The 18,576-nt window shown below is 43.5% G+C and overlaps 1 protein-coding gene across 1 annotated transcript in view; it reads left to right on the forward strand.

Annotated features, from left to right (window-relative positions):
* Positions 1–18,576, forward strand: part of LOC129695920 (EGF-like repeat and discoidin I-like domain-containing protein 3) — a 184,496-nt gene that overhangs the window by 11,463 nt on the left and 154,457 nt on the right. Inside the window, exon 3 of the mRNA XM_055633381.1 lies at positions 17,237–17,350. Coding sequence (XP_055489356.1) covers positions 17,237–17,350 — 114 coding nt within the window. The remainder of the gene's footprint in view (positions 1–17,236; positions 17,351–18,576) is intronic.

Raw genomic sequence — 18,576 nt, forward strand, 5'->3', positions numbered from 1 at the left:
AGCTACTCTTATCAAATAACAGTAGTTATATCATGAGAGGGAGTCATTTGGCCCATCAGATCCATGTTAACTACTATTAAGGGTGCCACTGTGTGCTTAGCCATAGAGCTGCTGCCTTTCAGCATCAGAGTTCCTATTGTATTGTATTGTATTCAAATTTATTGTCATTGTCTCAATTAGAGACAACAAAAATGAATTTCCGTTTACAGTCAGTATCATAAAAATAAATAAACAATAAATATTAAAACATATAAAACAAATAAAATAGAATTTTTTTAAAAAGCACAAACACAGAAAGTCCATGACACAACACAACACAGTGGCACCAAGGTGAGGAAGGCACCATTCCGGGTTTGATCATGACTACGGGTGCTGTCTGTACGGAGTTTGCACGGTGCCCCCATGACCTGTGTGGGTTTTCTTCGGTTTCCTCTCATGCTCCAAAAGTGTACACGTTTTTAGGTTCATTGGCTCGGTAAAATTGTAAATGGCCCCTAGTGTGTAGGATTGTGCTAGTAGGTGAGGTGATCGCTGGTCGGCACGGACTCTGTGGGCAGAAAGGCCTGTGAGGTCCCTTGACCTATTCCTGTATCCTCATAAATTCTCTCCTGACAGATATTTATCCTTTTCCCTTTTGAATTCTACAATTAAATCTGCCTACATTGGTATATTGATATTGCATTCCAGACCCTACTCACATCCTCATCTTCACACTTCATTTTATGTCTACTATTTCTTGGTTCCTTTTCCCAAGGGATCAATCAGATTTCCTCACCACCACCTTTGTTCTCTGGTAAACGTTCCCTGTCAAACTATATAATTAAAGTCCCTCACACGGTTTAGAATTTGGAAGAATTAATGTTAGGAAACTTGGTGTAGTATTGATTTTTTTTAGCTTCAGTAGTTCATCAATGGTTTCAGAAATTAAATATTAATTGCAAAGAAAACTTGTTACCAAAGAGTTTTCTCATTTGATGCATAATAGACAATAGAATAGATGCAGGAATAGGCCATTCGGCCCTTCAAGCCTGCACCACCATTCTCCACAATCAGTACCCCGTTCCTGCCTATTCCCCATATCCCTTGACTCCACTATCTTTAAGAGCTCTATCTAACTCTCTCTTGAAAGCATCCAGAGAATCGGCCTCCACTGCCTTCTGAGGCAGAGAATTCCAGAGATTCACAACTCTCTGGGTGAAAACGTGTTTCCTCCTCTCCGTTCTAAATGGCCTACCCCTTATTTCTAAACTGTGGCCCCTGGTTCTGGACACCCCCAACATTGGGAACATGTTTCCTCCCTCTAGCGTGTCCAATCCCTTCATAATCTTATACTGATCTTAATAATCTGATAATCTGTTTCAAAAAGATCTCCTCTCATCCTTCTAAATTCCAGTATATACAAGCCCAGTCGCTCCATTCTTTATCCATATTTCAGTCCCGCTATTCTGGGAATTAACCTTGTAAACCTACGCTGCACTCCCTCAATAGCAAGAATGTCCTTCCTCAGATTTGGAGACCAAAACTGCATACAATACTCCAGGTGTGATCTCACCAGGGCTCTGTACAATTGCAGAAGGACCTTTTTGCTCCTATACTCAACTTAAACATTGGCAGTAGCTTCAATTATGATATTGATTTATCTTCCATACAACTAGTTATGTCATTAAAATCTTAATTATTTTGCAATAGTATTTTGAGAAGTCTAAATGTACCATTTCATTAGTATATTAAAAGGAAAGATATTATGCGTCTCATTGTAACAGGCATGCTGAGAAGATATTATTTCATGGCATGCATTCAATTTAAAAAGATCCATTATAAAGTGGGGGTATTTCATTTTAATCCAATAGGTTCCATGTAAGTGGGAATAAAATAGAGAGCTTGCAGTGGAGTGTGCATGATATCTCGGACCAGGTTTTGTAATATGTTTATAAAAGACAATCTAAATCCATCTTATTTCATGGTAATCCAAGAAAGCTTTACAGTTCTCTGCTTGAGAAATGATGATGTACGGAAATCCTCTCCACTCTTCTCATAATATATCCGTGCTGTACCTTGTAGGATTAAACTCAGACTCTCGGAGGTAGAAATAGGTTTCTGCCCAAAAGTGGGAATTAAACTGACCATGATAACACAGTAATTAAACGACTGGACAATGAAGACCAGCAGACCTATTGATCTGGGGACATACTGTAGGTTCGGATTCCATCATACTGTAGATTCAAAAAATTAAATAACTTTGGAATCAAAATATTACTATCACTAAAGGTGATTATTAAACCGTAGCAAAAATCCATGTTGGTCGTCTTTAGTTAGTGCAGCCTGTATATGACTCCAGATAGTACGTAGCGAGCCATGCAAGACGGGTAATGAATTCTGCTTTAACCATCCAAAGCTAGCACCTTGTTACTGAATTTTAAAACAGCTGCATCAGTCACTGTTCTGGACATGTCTTTAAAGTTTAGAGATACAGCGCGGAAACAGACCCTTTGGCCCTCTGAGTCCGTGTCGATCAGCGATCTCCATACACTAGTACTATCCTACACACTAGGGTCTATTTACACTCTTTACCAAAGCCAGTTGACCTACACGCCTGTACATCTTTGGAGTGTGAGAGGAAACTGGAGCACCAACTGGGAAAACCCATGTGGTCGCGGGGAGGACATAGAAACATAGAAAATAGGTGCAGGAGTAGGCCATTCGGCCCTTCGAGCCAGCACCGCCATTCAATATGATCATGGCTGATCATCCAACTCAGTATCCTGTACCTGCCTTCTCTCCACACCCCCTGATCCCTTTAGCCACAAGGGCCACATCTAACTCCCTCTTAAATATAGCGAATGAACTGTGGCCTCAACTACCTTCCGTGGCAGAGAATTCCACAGATTCACCACTCTCTGTGTGAAAAATGTTTTCCTCATCTCGGTCCTAAAAGACTTCCCCCTTATCCTTAAACTGTGACCCCTTGTTCTGGAGGACGTACAAATTCCTTGCAGACAGCGCCCATAGTCAGGATCGAACCCAGGTCTCTGGCGCTGTAAGGCAGCAACTCTACCGCTGCGCTACCCTGCACCGCAGTCCATGCTGTTTCCCCCCCCCCCCTTGTATTATTAGTGATTGTCAGCATCCATCCATGCTGGATCACAATCATGAATAAGGTTAACATCAGCCGGTGTGGTTGCTGGCATGCAGTTCAGGTGAATCGGGAGAATGAGCTTTGGGCAAAGGCAAGCCACATTTCCAATGTGAATACAAGGGTGTAGCACAAAAGGAGATGATTTTGTCCCAAATCATGTCCTTGGCAGCTCTTTAACAACTTGGCCTGGAAGCCCCTCAAATCCTCTTTGTGCTTGGTCCGTAACCAAATTTTAAAAATGTTTACATCAATTCTGTTTTAAATGCTGCCATTTACTCTGCTTTCTTCTGTCTTTGAGGCCATGCTTTTGATTTCCCAACATGCTGAGATTAAATAAATGTTCCTTCAAATCACCACTGGTTCTTTTACAAATAACCTTTTGCTCTTTTTTAGCTTCTTCCTTCCATCAAATTTATTGATGGTTTTGAATAATGCTTAATTTTAACAATTATTCCTTTTAGTCATCTCATTCCCAATTTCATCAAATAGCTGCGGTCACTCTTCCCTGGTAATATTATGATCAAACTCCACTCCATTCTCTGATCAAGAAGGCTCATCAGCGTCTCTTCTTCCTGAGGAGACTGAAGAAGGTCCATCTGTCTCCTCAGATCCTGGTGAACTTCTACCGCTGCACCATCGAGAGCATCCTTACCAACTGCATCACAGTATGGTATGGCAACTGCTCTGTCTCCGACCGGAAGGCATTGCAGAGGGTGGTGAAAATTGCCCAACGCATCACTGGTTCCACGCTCCCCTCCATTGAGTCTGTCCAAAGCAAGCGTTGTCTGCGGAGGGCGCTCAGCATCGCCAAGGACTGCTCTCACCCCAACCATGGACTGTTTACCCTCCTACCATCCGGGAGGCGCTACAGGTCTCTCCGTTGCCGAACCAGCAGGTCGAGGAACAGCTTCTTTCCGGCGGCTGTCACTCTACTCAACAACGTACCTCGGTGACTGCCAATCACCACCCCCCCCCCCCCCGGACACTTATTATATTTATTCAAATCATTTGCTATGTCGCTCTTCCAGGGAGATGCTAAATGCATTTCGTTGTCTCTGTACTGTACACTGACAATGACAATTAAAATTGAATCTGAATCAATCTGAATCTGAATCTGATTCATGGTGCAAGCATCCGTCCCAATGCTTGAAAATCATGCAGTACTCCAGCAGAGACACATAGTGCTTTGTAAAGGTTATCAGAGCTTGTCTGCATTTGTACTCTGTGCCCCCCATAATAAAGCTAAAAGACCCACACGTTTTTGTTTCCACATGTACCTCCTCTAACCTCATCTACTACAACCAGTGTTCCTGATGTGGGCCATGCTACATTGGCCAGACAAAGCGTAAACTCAGCAACCATTTTGCTGAACACTTGGCCTTGGCCCGTCAAGGCCTACTGGATCTCCCAGTTGCCATTCCCACTTTGGCCTTTCTGTCCTGGGACGTCCCCCATTCCTAGAGTGAAGCCACACACAAATTGAAGGATCAGCCCCTCGTATTCCACTTGGGTAGCTTACAACCCGTCAGTATGAAAGTTGAAGGTACACAAAATTGCTGGAGAAACTCAGCGGGTGCAGCAGCATCTATGGAGCAAAGGAAATAGGCGACGTTTCGGGCCGAAACCCGAAGGGTTTTGGCCCGAAAAGTTGCCTATTTCCTTCGCTCCATAGATGCTGCTGCACCCACTGAGTTTCTCCAATTTTGTGTACCTTCGATCTTCCAGCATCTGCAGTTCCTTCTTGAACAATATGAAAGTTGAATTATTTAATTTTAGGTAACTTCTACAAACAATTAGTTTCGACTGCCAGTTGACTTAGTTTCTAAGTTTACAGAAAACAATCCAGAGAATATTGAATTAATCGTATAAATTTCAATTAAATTGAATGCATTTAATTCGCAAAGTATGTATACATACAAGGAATTTGCCTTGGTGCTTTGCTCCAATTGCGGTGAAAATTGTGATCTTGTCATGGTATTGCACAAGTTGGTGTATCCCGTCTCCGTTTCCATTAGTACAGTAGTCGTGGTTCAGTGAGTAGTTTTCTAATGGACGCAGTTGGCTATCATTTCAATATTATTCCAGGGATTTGAGTACCAAAACCTAGACTTAAATTTGGATGAGGGAGAATCATTTTGTTTAACAATGAAGACACAAAGGCCTTTTCAGCTTATTCAGAAAGTGCTGGAGTCACCCTGCAGGTCAGGCAACATCTCTGGAGAACATGGATGGATTATATTTATGGAAGAGACCTTTATTCAGATTGAACAATCTGGTTCAGGAATAGCTGCTTCCCCACAACCATCAGGCTATTAAACTCAACTCAAGCAAAACTCTGAACATTAATAGACCATTATCTGTTTATTTGCACTTAACCTGTTTATTTATTCATGTGTGTATATATTTATATCATGGTATATGGACACACTGATCTGTTCTGTATTCATGCCTACTATATTCTGTTGTGCTGAAGCAAAGCAAGAATTTCATTGTCCTATTTGGGACACATGACAATAAACTCTCTTGAATCTTGAACAAGATCTCATGCCACCATGTTAAAGAAAAATAGGACGTTGTAATTTGTCTCCTCTATAGTAAATTTTCAAATTGTAACCAAACCCATCAAACAGATGACTGGTTGCATTCACATTACTTGTTGAATACAAATTGGTTGTCATGTCATACTCAAAAAAACAACAGTATATTTTTATATACTTCAAAAATATTTAATTACCTGTAAACCTGCAAAAAAAGGCATAAAAAAGGCCAAGGACTTCGACAGGCAAACTGTGGAAGACCACTTCAACAACACTGACACTATAAGTACGTGGCAAGGCATCAGGGCTATCACTAAAGGGCCTGTCCCATTTTTTTTTCGACGACTACCGACATCAAGTCACCGAAAAATTTGCGGCGTGGCGCGGCATAATGATGTATGATGTTTTTTCGAGCGTAGAAGCATTTTGTTTTGTTGCGCTGGATTTTGAAATGTTCAAAATGTTTTGGCTACACTGATATGATGCCGGCAGTCGCCAAAAACATTGGCAAGTGGGAAAGACCCTTAACCGTGCCTGCCCCTACAGTGATGTCACACTGGCCAACGGGTTCAACACCTTCTTTGCTCGTTTTGAAATCGGCAACAACACCATGAGTGGCAAAATCCCGGCAATGGAGGATGAACAGGTTCTCACGTTGAGCACACGTGACGTACAGCGCGAGTTGCGGAGGATCAATCCACGCAAGGCTGCGGGCCCAGATGGAGTCCCAGGACGGATCCTTAAGGACTGTGCTGAACAGCTGGCTGAGTAATTTACAAAGATCTTCAATCTGTCTCTATCTCTGACAATGGTCCCAAAATGCCCGAAGTCAGCCAGCTTAGTGCCGGTGCCGAAAAAAAACAAACATCAGCAATCTAACATAGAAAATAAGTGCAGGAGGAGGCCATTCGGCCCTTCATAGAAACATAGAAACATAGAAATTAGGTGCAGGAGTAGGCCATTCGGCCCTTCGAGCCTGCACCACCATTCAATACGATCATGGCTGATCATCCAACTCAGTATCCCGTACCTGCCTTCTCTCCATACCCCCTGATCCCCTTAGCCACAAGGGCCACATCTAACTCCCTCTTAAATATAGCCAATGAACTGGCCTCAACTACCCTCTGTGGCAGAGAGTTCCAGAGATTCACCACTCTCTGTGTGAAAAAAGTTCTTCTCATCTCGGTTTTAAAGGATTTCCCCCTTATCCTTAAGCTGTGACCCCTTGTCCTGGACTTCCCTAACATCGGGAACAATCTTCCTGCATCTAGCCTGTCCAACCCCTTAAGAATTTTGTAAGTTTCTATAAGATCCCCTCTCAATCTTCTAAATTCTAGAGAGTATAAACCAAGTCAGCACCGCCATTCATTGCGATCATGGCTGATCATCCCCAATCAATAACCCGTGCCTGCCTTCTCCCCATAACCCTTGATTCCAATATCCCCTAGAGCTCTATCTAACTCTCTCTTAAATCCATCCAGTGATTTGGCCTCCACTGTGGCTGGGAATTTCACAAATTCACAACTCTCTGGGTGAAAACGTTTTTTTCTCACCTCAGTCTTAAATGACCTCCTAAGACTGTGGCCCCTGGTTCTGGACTGGCCCAACATTGGGAACATTTTACCTGCATCTAGCTTGTCCAGTCCTTTTATAATTTTATATGTTTCTATAAGATCCCACTTCATCCTTCTAAACTCCAATGAATACAAGCCTAGTATTTTCAATCTTTCCTCATATGACAGTCCCGCCATCCCAGGGATCAATCTCGTGAACCTACGTTGCACTGCCTCGATCACAAGGATGTCCTTCCTCAAATTAGGAGACCAAAACTGTACACAATACTCCAGATGTGGTCTCACCAGAGCCCTATACAACTACAGAAGAACCTCTTTACTCCTATACTGAAATCCTCTTGTTATGAAGGCCAACATTCCATTAGCTTTCTCCACTGCCTGCTGTACCTGCACGCCAACTTTCAGTGACCGGTGTACAAGGACATCCAATCTGAAGGACTATCGTCCGGTTGCCCTTACACCAACAGTAATGAACTGCTTTGAAAGGTTGGTCCTCTCCCACATCAAAGCCATCATCCCTGCTTCACTGGACTCACATCAGTTTGCTTTCAGAGCTAACAGATCTACAGAGGATGCCATCTCTCTGGCTCTTCATTCAGTGCTGACTCACCTGGAGTGACAGGGCACATACGTAGGGATGCTATTTGTAGACTACAGTTCTGCGTTCAATACTGTCATCCCCACCATGCTTGCGTTCAAACTCCACCAGCTAGGCCTCAGCTCGTCATTATGCAACTGGAGCCTGAATTTCCTGTTGGAGCGTGCTCAGGCGGTGAGACTGGGCCCCCACCTGTCCTCCACTATTACCCCGAGTACCGGCACACCCCAGGGCTGTGTACTGAGCCCCATCTTCTTATCCTTCCTCACACGCGACTGTGTTCCTGCATTCGCAACTAACACCATCGTTAAATTTGCGGATGACACAATGGTGATCGGGCTGATCTCCAAAGGCAATGACTCGGCCTGGACAGCGGAAGTGCAGAACCTGGCGAGCTGGTGCTCAGAGACCAACCTGTCCCTAAATATAGCCAATACCCAGGAGCTGATCATAACTTTAGGAGGTCACAGAGTGATGAGTGCGCTCCAGTCTTCAGACAAAATGGAGAGATTGTCCAGCTTCAGGTTTCTGGGCACCCACATTTCAGAGGATCTCATGTCGTCCAGTAACACCCATGCACTGGTCAAGAAAGCACAGCAACGGCTGTTTTTGCTGAGGATGCTGGAGAAAGCTGGTCTGCCCCAACAGATGCTGGTGACTTTCTACCGCTGCGCCACAGAGAGCATCCTAACATACTGCATCTCAGTGTGGTATCTCAGTTGCACAGCCTCGGATAGGAGAGCTCGTCAGGGAGTCGTCTCCAGAGCACAGAAGATCATTGGGACACAGCTCCCAGCCCTGGAGGACATCTACAACGCACGCTGCCTCAGAAAATCCATCGGCATCTGTACACACATGCCGCCGTCTGTTTGAACTTCTTCCATCTGGCAGGTGTGGGAATGCCTTTTACTCCCGCACCTACACACTGAGAAATAGCTGTTCCCCTAGAGCTACAACTGCACTGAATCAGTCTGCTAAGCAGCCCCCATAATCTGTCTTTGCCTCCATAATCAACTGGCACAACTGACTTCACAGCACAGTGACAGCTGTTGTCATTTTTAACCTCAGTGTACATGGACCTATTTGTGCTTTTACCTTCATTATTTAACTTATAGCATCGATACGGAGGTTGCAATCTTAATCTTGTTGTTCTTGTACAAGGACAATGAAGATATATTATTATTATGTTATTATATTATTATTGTTCATTGGGATGTCCTGAAGTCACAAAACTTTAGGTCTTCCTTCCAAACCTGTGCAAATATACTCTGAAATCACAGCTCAAACCCACAGTCCTTTCCAGATAGAGGCCTTTTTTGGAAGATTAACTAGGGATATCTATTTTTCATAGAAATGTACTGATTGCAATGCACAAGGAAGCTGCCATGTGGATTTGACAATGTTCAATTAATTCTCTACAGTGTTTCCTTTCACCTTTAAATCTGCCATTCCCTGAAAACAAAATGACTGCTTCACTGTTTGATTACGCGATCTTCCTGGAAACAAGTTCCAACAAGTTTGGTCCTTTTTTAATTAAATCACAATTTAAATCACCACAACCCCAATCTCTCTCACTAGAAAAACAAATAATGGCATTGTTTCACTGATATTTTATAACAGTTGATTCATATGTCTGCTATTTGTTGTTCCACTTTCCTACTTAATCCTAAAGGGCCTGTCCCACGAGCATGCGACCTGCATACGGCGAGCGCGACCAAACCGGAAGCGGGGGCCACGTGAAGTTCGAGCGAAGGCGTACGCCGTCAAGACGCTGTGTACGGCGTTGAGACGCTGCGCACGCTCGTCGAGGTGGTGCGTATGGCATTGCCCCGCGGAATTTTTGAACACGGTCAGTTTTTCGGAGCCCCGCGCGATGTCGGGACCAGCTCCGCACAACTCCATACGGCTCCAGCGATCAAAGTGGAACCGGCCCCGCGAGGCCATACGGCTCAAGCGACCACGTTAGGTCGCGCTTGCCGCATGGAGTCGCATGGAGTGGGACAGGCCCTTAATGATTCATCCCCTTCGATATATATTCATTTTATTCTGTACCTTTAAAATATTTAACAGTCCAATATTTCAATTGATATCTTCCCAGTTTTGTCTATTAGGGCCTAATTGGTAATACCTCACAGCATTGCTAAGATTGGCTTTTAAATAACGGCGATAATTTTATTGAGCATGTTTGTCAGCCTGAATGGGGTGGCAGATGAATGATAACTCAGCTTCAAAGGATTAATATTGGCATGGGCCTTTAAATACGCTGTAAACAGCTTTGTTTAGATTTGTCCTGGCTTGGATTTTTAGTTCTGCACCTCAGGTTTTAAGTCAGTGCTTGTTCAACACAGTCAGCATGCCATTATTTTCTCTTTAGGCTAAACCATGACAATGTCACATATCTCTGGTGATCATCATCACTCTTTGACAATCGTTGCCCCATTGACTACCCAGTCAATAGAAAAGCAAATAGTCAACTCTATTGTAGCAGAGCAATATTCTGTAGGTTTTGACTGTAATTTTACTGATACAGTATCAGAATATATTGGTAACTCCAGCGGCAAATGCTTTTCGTGGACAGATCTAAAGTGAGGTTGTCTTGCCAAGGATACAGGAACAGCGAAGGTGGGTGACTGGGAGTAACCATGGAGTGCGGAAGACCCCGATGGCTGTAGTTGGGTGGGTGACTCCATTGTCCAAGGTGCGGACTGGAGATTCTGTGGTGGCAGGCGAGACTTGAGGATGGTCTGTTGCCTCCCTGGTGCCAGGGTTCAAGATGTCATGGACCGACTTCAGAACATCCTCACGAGGGAAGGTGAGCAGCTGGCAGTCGTTGTGGATGAGGACACAAACGATGTCGGGAGTAAGAGGAAGGAGGTTCTGCAAAGCACATTTAGAGTGTTAGGAAGAAGACTGAAAAGCAGGACTTCCAGGGTGGTTATCTCTGGATTGCTTCCTGTACCTTGTGCTAGTGAGGGCAGGAATAGGGAGATAGGGGCTCTGAATGTGTGGCTGGGGGACTGGTGCAGGGAGCAAGGATTTAGATTTATAGACCACTGGGATTTCATCTGGGGTAAGGGTGACCTGTACAAAAGGGACGGGTTCCACCTTAACTGGAGGGGGGCCGACTTTCTGGCAGGCAGGTCTGCTAGGGCTACACGTGTGGGTTTAAACTAAGTGGGGGGGGGGGGAGAGGGATTGACAAATTGGGAATATAAAGATGGAGTTAATGGGGAAGTGAGTACAGGAAAAGTTACAAATGACTCCCGAATTAATGGGAAGAGAAGCTTGAGAAGGGATGAGAGAGTAAGGTCAGGGCCAATAGGGACTGGAGTGAGAGTGGAGGTGAATACTAAAGATGAAGTGTTGTCTATGAATGCGCAAAGTATAAGAAATGAAATTGATGAGCTTGAGGCTCAGTTAGAAACTGGCAAGTATGATGTTGTGGGAATTACAGAGACATGGCTGCAAGAGGACCAGGGCTGGGAACTGAATATTCAAGGGTATACGTCCTATCGAAAAGACAGACAGGTGGGCAGAGGGGGTGGGGTTGCTCTGTTGGTGAGGAATGAAATTCAGTCCCTTACGAGGGGTGACATAGAATCAGGAGATGTGGAGTCAGTATGGATAGAACTAAGGAATTGTAAGGGTAAAAATACCCTAATAGGAGTTATCTACAGGCCCCCAAACAGTAGCCTGGATATAGGGTGCAAGTTGAATCAAGAGTTAAGATTGGCATGTCCTAACAGTAATGCTGTGGTTGTTATTGGAGATTTCAACATGCATGTAGACTGGGCAAATCAGGTTGATACTGGACCCCAAGAAAAGGACTTTGTAGAGTGCCTCCGTGATGGATTCTTTGAACAGCTTGCATTGGAGCCAACCAGGGAGAAGGAAATTCTGGATTTAGTGTTATGTGATGAACCGGATTTGATAAGGGACCTCGAGATAAAGGAGCCATTAGGAGGTAGTGACCATAATATGATGTTTTAATCTATAATTTGAGAGGGAGAAGGGGAAATCGGACATTTCGGTGTTACAGTTGAATAAAGGGGACTATGGGGCTATGAGGGAGGAGCTGGACAAAGTTGTCTAGAAAGATACACTAGCAGGGTTGACAGTGGAACAACAATGGCAGGTATTTCTGGGAATAATACAGAAGGTGCAGGGTCGGTTCATTCCAAAGTGGAAGAAAGATTCCAAGAGGGGTAAGGGGCAAACGTGGCTGACAAGGAAAGTCAGGGACAGTATAAAAATTAAAAATAACTTTAACATAGCAAAGATGAGTGGGAAGCCAGAGGATTGGGAAACTTTTAAAGAGCAACAGAAGATAACTAAAAAGGCAATACGGGGAGAAAAGATGAGGTACAAAGGTAAGCTAGCCAGGAATACAAAGGAGGATAGTAAAAGTTTCTTCGGGTATGTGAAGAGGAAAAAATTAGTTAAGACGAAAGTTGGACCCTTGAAGAATGAAACAGGTGAATTTATTATGGTGAACAAGGAAATGGCAGATGAGTTGAACAGGTACATTGGATCCGTCTTCGCAAAATAAGATACAAACAATCACCCTGATGTACTGGTCTTCAGAGAATCTAGGGTGACGGAGGAACTGAAGCAAATTCACATTAGGCAGGAAGTGATGTTGGGTAGACTGATGGGACTGAAGGCTGATAAATCACCAGGGCCTGATGGTCTGCATCCCAGGGTACTTAAGGAAGTGGCTCTAGAAATCGTGGATGCATTGGTGATAATTTTCCAATGTTGTATAGATTCAGGATCCCACTTTTATCCCACTTTTTAAGAAAGGCGGGAGAGAGAAAACAGAAAAATTATAGACCTGTTAGCCTGACATCGGTGGTGGGGAAGATGCTGGAGTGAATTATAAAAGATGAAATAGCAGCACATTTGGATAGCAGTAGCAGGATCGGTCCGAGTCAGCATGGATTTACGAAGGGGAAATCATGCTTGACTAATCTTCTGGAATTTTTTGTGGATGTAACTTGGAAAATGGACAAGGGAGAGCCAGTGGATGTAGTGTACCTGGACTTTCAGAAAGCATTTGATAAGGTCCCACATAGGAGATTAGTGGGCAAAATGAGAGGACATGGTATTGGGGGTAGGGTAGAGTGCTGACATGGATAGAAAATTGGTTGACACAGGAAACATAGTATGGATTAACGGGTCCCTTTCAAATTGGCAGGCAGTGTCTAGTGGGGTACCGCAAGGCTCGGTGCTGGGACCACAGCTATTTACAATATACATTAATGATTTAGATGAAGGGATTAAAAGTAACATCAGCAAAGTTGCAGATGACACAAAGCTGGGTGGCAGCGTGAACTGTGAGGAGGATGCTATGAAGATGCAGGGTGACGGATAGGTTGGGTGAGTGGGCAGATGCATGGCAGATGCAGTTTAATGTGGATAAATATGAGGTTATCCACTTTGGTGGCAAAAACAGGAAGGCAGATTATTATCTGAATGGTTTAAGAAGGAACTGCAGATGCTAGAAAATCGAAGGTATACAAAAATGCTGGAGAAATTCAGCTGCTGCACCTGCTGAGTTTCTCCAGCATTTTTGTGTACCTATTATCTGAATGGTGTCAAGTTCTGAAAAGGTAAAGTACAACCAGATCTGGGGGTTCTTGTTCATCAGTCAATTAAAGTAAGCAAGTAGGTACTGCAGGCAGTGAAGAAAACGAATGGCATGTTGGCCTTTGTAACAAGAGGAGTTGGCTCTCACCTCCCTACTATTGAGGGGATTTACCGCAGTCGCTGCCTCAAAAAGGCTATCAGCATCATCAAAGACCCACACCATCCTGGCCACACACTCATCTCTCCGCTGCCATCAGGTAGCAGCCTCTTCCCCACAGCCATCAGACTATTAAACACATCTGAACTATAACATTGTATTGCACTTTATCTGTTTATTTATGTGTGTATCTATATATTCCATGGTATATGGTCACACTGATTTAATCTGTATTTATGCCTACAATACTCTGTTGTGCTGCAGCAAGCAAGAATTTCATCCTATCTGGCACACATGACAATAAACTCTCTTGATGACTTAACCTAACTTGAGTATAGGAGCAAAGAGATCCTTCTGCAGTTGTACAGGGCCCTAGTGAGACCATACCTGGAGTATTGTGTGCAGTTTTGGTCTCCTAATTTGAGGAAAGGCATTGAGGGAGTGCAGCATAGGTTCACCAGGTTGATTCGCAGGATGACTGTCATATGTTCAATAGCGGGTGCGCTTGTACACTCTGGAATTTAGAAGGATGAGAGGGCATCTTATCGAAACATATAAGATTATTAAGGGTTTGGACACGCTAGTTGCAGGGAACATATTCCCAATGTTGGTTGAGTCCAGAACCAGGGGCCACAGTTTCAGAATAAGGGGTAAGTCATTTAGAACAGAGATGAGGAAAAACTTTTTCACACAGAGGGTTGTGAATTTGTGGAATTCTCTGCCTCAGAAGGCAGTTGAGGCCAATTTTCTGGATGCTTTCAAGAGAGAGTTGGATAGGGCTCGTAAAGATAGCGGAGTCAGGGGATATGGGGAGAAGGCAGGAACGGGGTACTGATTGTGGATGATCAGCCATGATCACAGTGAATGGCGGTGCTGGCTCGAAGGGCCAAATGGCCTACTCGTGCACCTATTGTCTATTGTCTATTGTTTGGTAATTTAATGAGCATGTGCAAAGGATTTGGCCAATTTCGACCAGCATTTCCTCAATACTGATCAAACATTTGTCATGTTAAGTGTTCGGCACGGACTAGAAGGGCCGAGATGGCCTGTTTCCGTGCTGTAATTGTTATATGGTTATATGGGTATATGTTTTAACCAATCATTTTGAGAAAATGGTACCTTTTTAATCACTTGAGTCTGGACCTATGGGAGTAAAAATATTTTTATTCAATACCAGAAGCAGGCTGCGATGTGATTTAATTGTTATAAGTATGGTTATCATATTTACTAACACAAGAATAACTACACTGATAACTAGATTGATTTAAAGCATCACATGTTAAGCAATGCAGCCATCTGAGCCCAGTTTGTTTCAAAATGCCCCACATGATATCTGAATCTTGAATCTTGAATATAGACAATAGCTATCCAAGAACTGATTATTTTTTCACTTCTGCCACTATAAAGGAACCTTTGAATTCATTTTTAGATTTCATTATTTGCTATATCCTCAGAGTGCAATAGTGAACAACTAGGTATAGGTGTTTAAGAAGGAACTGCAGATGCTGGAAAATCGAAGGTACACAAAAATGCTGGAGAAACTCAGCGGGTGCAGCAGCATCTATGGAGCGATGGAAATAGGCAACGTTTCGGGCCGAAACCCTTGGGTTTCGGCCCGAAACGTTGCCTATTTCCTTGGGTTTCGGCCCAAAACGTTGCCTATTTCCTTTGCTCCATAGATGCTGCTGCACCCGTTGAGTTTCTCCAGCATTTTTGTGTAACTAGGTATAGGACTTGTCTTTACTTTACATGTCCCAAGGATCCAAATTCCCATTTTGCATGGAGATATTTGCCAGTATTTAATGTTAAAATATTTTTACTGCAATTTTACATTTCACAAATAAAGATATCTATGTTTTTAATTAGTGGTGTGTTATCTGTATAGCTGGATATTATTGTTGATTGCTAGTTTTGCATGTGGTGAAACATTTTTTAGAGATGGTGTAATATTTTTGGTGTAATGGATTTGAGTATAGGAGCAGGGAGGTTCTACTGCAGTTGTACAGGGTCTTAGTGAGACCACACCGGGAGTATTGCGTACAGTTTTGGTCTCCTAATCTGAGGAAGGACATTCTTGCCATAGAGGGAGTACAGAGAAGGTTCACCAGACTGATTCCTGGGATGTCAGGACTTTCATATGAAGAAAGACTGGATAGACTCGGTTTGGACTCGCTAGAATTTAGAAGATTGAGGGGGGATCTTACAGAAACGTACAAAATTCTTAAGGGGTTGGACACGCTAGATGCAGGAAGATTATTCCCGATGTTGGGGAAGTCCAGAACAAGGGGTCACAGTTTAAGGATAAAGGGGAAATCTTTTAGGACCGAGATGAGGAAAACGTTTTTCACACAGAGAGTGGTGAATCTCTGGAATTCTCTGCCGCAGAAGGCAGTTGAGGCCACATTGGCTATATTTAAGAGGGAGTTAGATGTGGCCCTTGTGGCTAAAGGGATCGGGGTATGGAAAGAAGGCAGGAACAGGATACTGAGTTGGATGATCAGCCATGATCATATTGAATGGCGGTGCAGGCTCGAAGGGCCGAATGGCCTACTCCTGCACCTATTTTCTATGTTTCTATGTCTATGTTTCTATATGCTAAATAATTGAGCTCCGTATAACAGGTTCAACCCCAGAAGCCGCCTCAAATTATTTTTGTGTATTGTTATTTTTGGTTAAAGGAACAGTGTTGCCGGAAGCATTATATAGTTTGTGCGTTAAAAATATTTCTCGGCAGAAATTAAAATATATGTAATAAATCCCCCAAGAAATAATTTGTTTGTCTGCCAATACTTTCCACTGTGGATACTTTGGAGACAACTATGTTTTTAAAATATTTTCACCAGTTAGAACATATGGGGGTGAGGAAAGTCATTATTATGTTAGCGGCACGGTGGTGCAGCAGTAGAGTTGCTGCCTTACAGCACCTGCCGTGCCATAGACCCGGGTTCAATCCCGACTGAACAGTTTCTCTCCGACATCTTCAGTTTCCTTCCACACTCCAAAGACATACGGGTTTGTAGGTGGATTGGCTTGGTATAAGTGTAAATTGTCCCTCGTGTGTGCGGGGTAGAGTTATGCCCCTGTCCACTTAGGAAACCTGAACAGAAACCTCTGGAGACTTTGCGTCCCACCCAACGTTTCCGTGCGGTTCCCGGAGGTTTTTGTCAGTCTCCCTACCTGCTTCCACTACCTGCAACCTCCGCCAACCACCTGCAACCTCCGGGAACCGCACGGAAACCTTGGGTGGGGCGCAAAGTCTCCAGAGGTTTCCGTTCAGGTTTCCGTTCAGGTTTCCTAAGTGGGACAGGGGCATTAGTGTGCGAAGTTCGCTGGTCGGTGCGGACTCGGTGGGCCAAAGGGCCTGTTTCCACACTGTATCTCGAAACTAACTAAACTAACAATGGAAATGGATCTGCTAATTTGATAATGTATTTATATTAAAGGCTGAATGATTGAAATTAGGATGACAACAAAGTCTGTGTCAAAATGGATAATTGTACATAAAATGATGCATAGGGCAATTTGGCAGTTGCAAATTGTGCTTCACATCAGATACATTACAGCGGTTTACAGATTCATTCATGTCTTGTTTTATTTTACACATCAATTGTCCCATTTGAATTAATTCTGTTCTTTATCCTGCAGATATAAATGAATGCGAGTTTGACCCCTGTAGAAATGGTGGGATATGCACTGACCTCATTGCAAACTATTCCTGTGAATGTCCAGGAGAATTCATGGGCAGAAATTGCCAGCACAGTAAGTAAAGTGTTTCAATAATGATTAAAGTTACTGAGTAGGTATAAGTCATGGTAAATAGTCTTGTCATATTTCTGCCTGTGTGAATGATAGGTGTGAGGAAAACACTGCACGTAATATTTAATAACATTTAGATCAAAATAAGTTTGAAGGAAGGCAATAAGTTAATGGAATCAAAACGAGGAAATGTGCAACAGCCATGGAGGAAAGAATATCGGAATGAAAACAAAGTGAACTTTATTATCTAAATGGTGGCCGATTGGGAAAGGGGGGGATGCAGCGAGACCTGGGTGTCATGGTACACCAGTCATTGAAGGTAGGCATGCAGGTGCAGCAGGCAGTAAAGAAAGCGAATGGTATGTTAGCTTTCATTGCAAAAGGATTTGAGTATAGGAGCAGGGAGGTTCTACTGCAGTTGTACAGGGTCTTGGTGAGACCACACCTGGAGTATTGCGTACAGTTTTTGGTCTCCAAATCTGAGGAAGGACACTATTGCCATAGAGGGAGTACAGAGAAGGTTCACCAGACTGATTCCTGGGATGTCAGGACTGTCTTATGAAGAAAGACTGGATAGACTTGGTTTATACTTTCTAGAATTTAGGAGATTGAGAGGGGATCTTATAGAAACTTACAAAATTCTTAAGGGGTTGGACAGGCTAGATGCAGGAAGATTGTTTCCGATGTTGGGGAAGTCCAGGACAAGGGGTCACAGCTTAAGGATAAGGGGGAAATCCTTTAAAACCGAGATGAGAAGAACTTTTTTCACACAGAGAGTGGCGAATCTCTGGAACTCTCTGCCACAGAGGGTAGTCGAGGCCAGTTCATTGACTATATTTAAGAGGGAGTTAGATGTGGCCCTTGTGGCTAAGGGGATCAGGGGGTATGGAGAGAAGGCAGGTACGGGATACTGAGTTGGATGATCAGCCATGATCATATTGAATGGCTGTGCAGGCTCGAAGGGCCGAATGGCCTACTCCTGCACCTATTGTCTATGTTTCTATGTTCTATGAAATTGTGATGTTGAGGTGGAGGAAGAAGTGGATTATTTGCATATAGATATCTAACTAGATCATATCTATATAATGACACCATCATTATACCACCAGGGGGCAGCTGATGATAGCAGCCTCGCCAACAGTCTGTCTGTCTTTTCCTTTATTTGTTATTTTTAGTGTTTTTTTAAAGTTTGTTTTAATGTTCACTGGTTTGTTTTATGTGGTGGGTGG

The sequence above is a fragment of the Leucoraja erinacea genome, chromosome 3, assembly GCF_028641065.1.
Source record: "Leucoraja erinacea ecotype New England chromosome 3, Leri_hhj_1, whole genome shotgun sequence".
Taxonomy (NCBI): Eukaryota; Metazoa; Chordata; class Chondrichthyes; order Rajiformes; family Rajidae; genus Leucoraja; species Leucoraja erinaceus.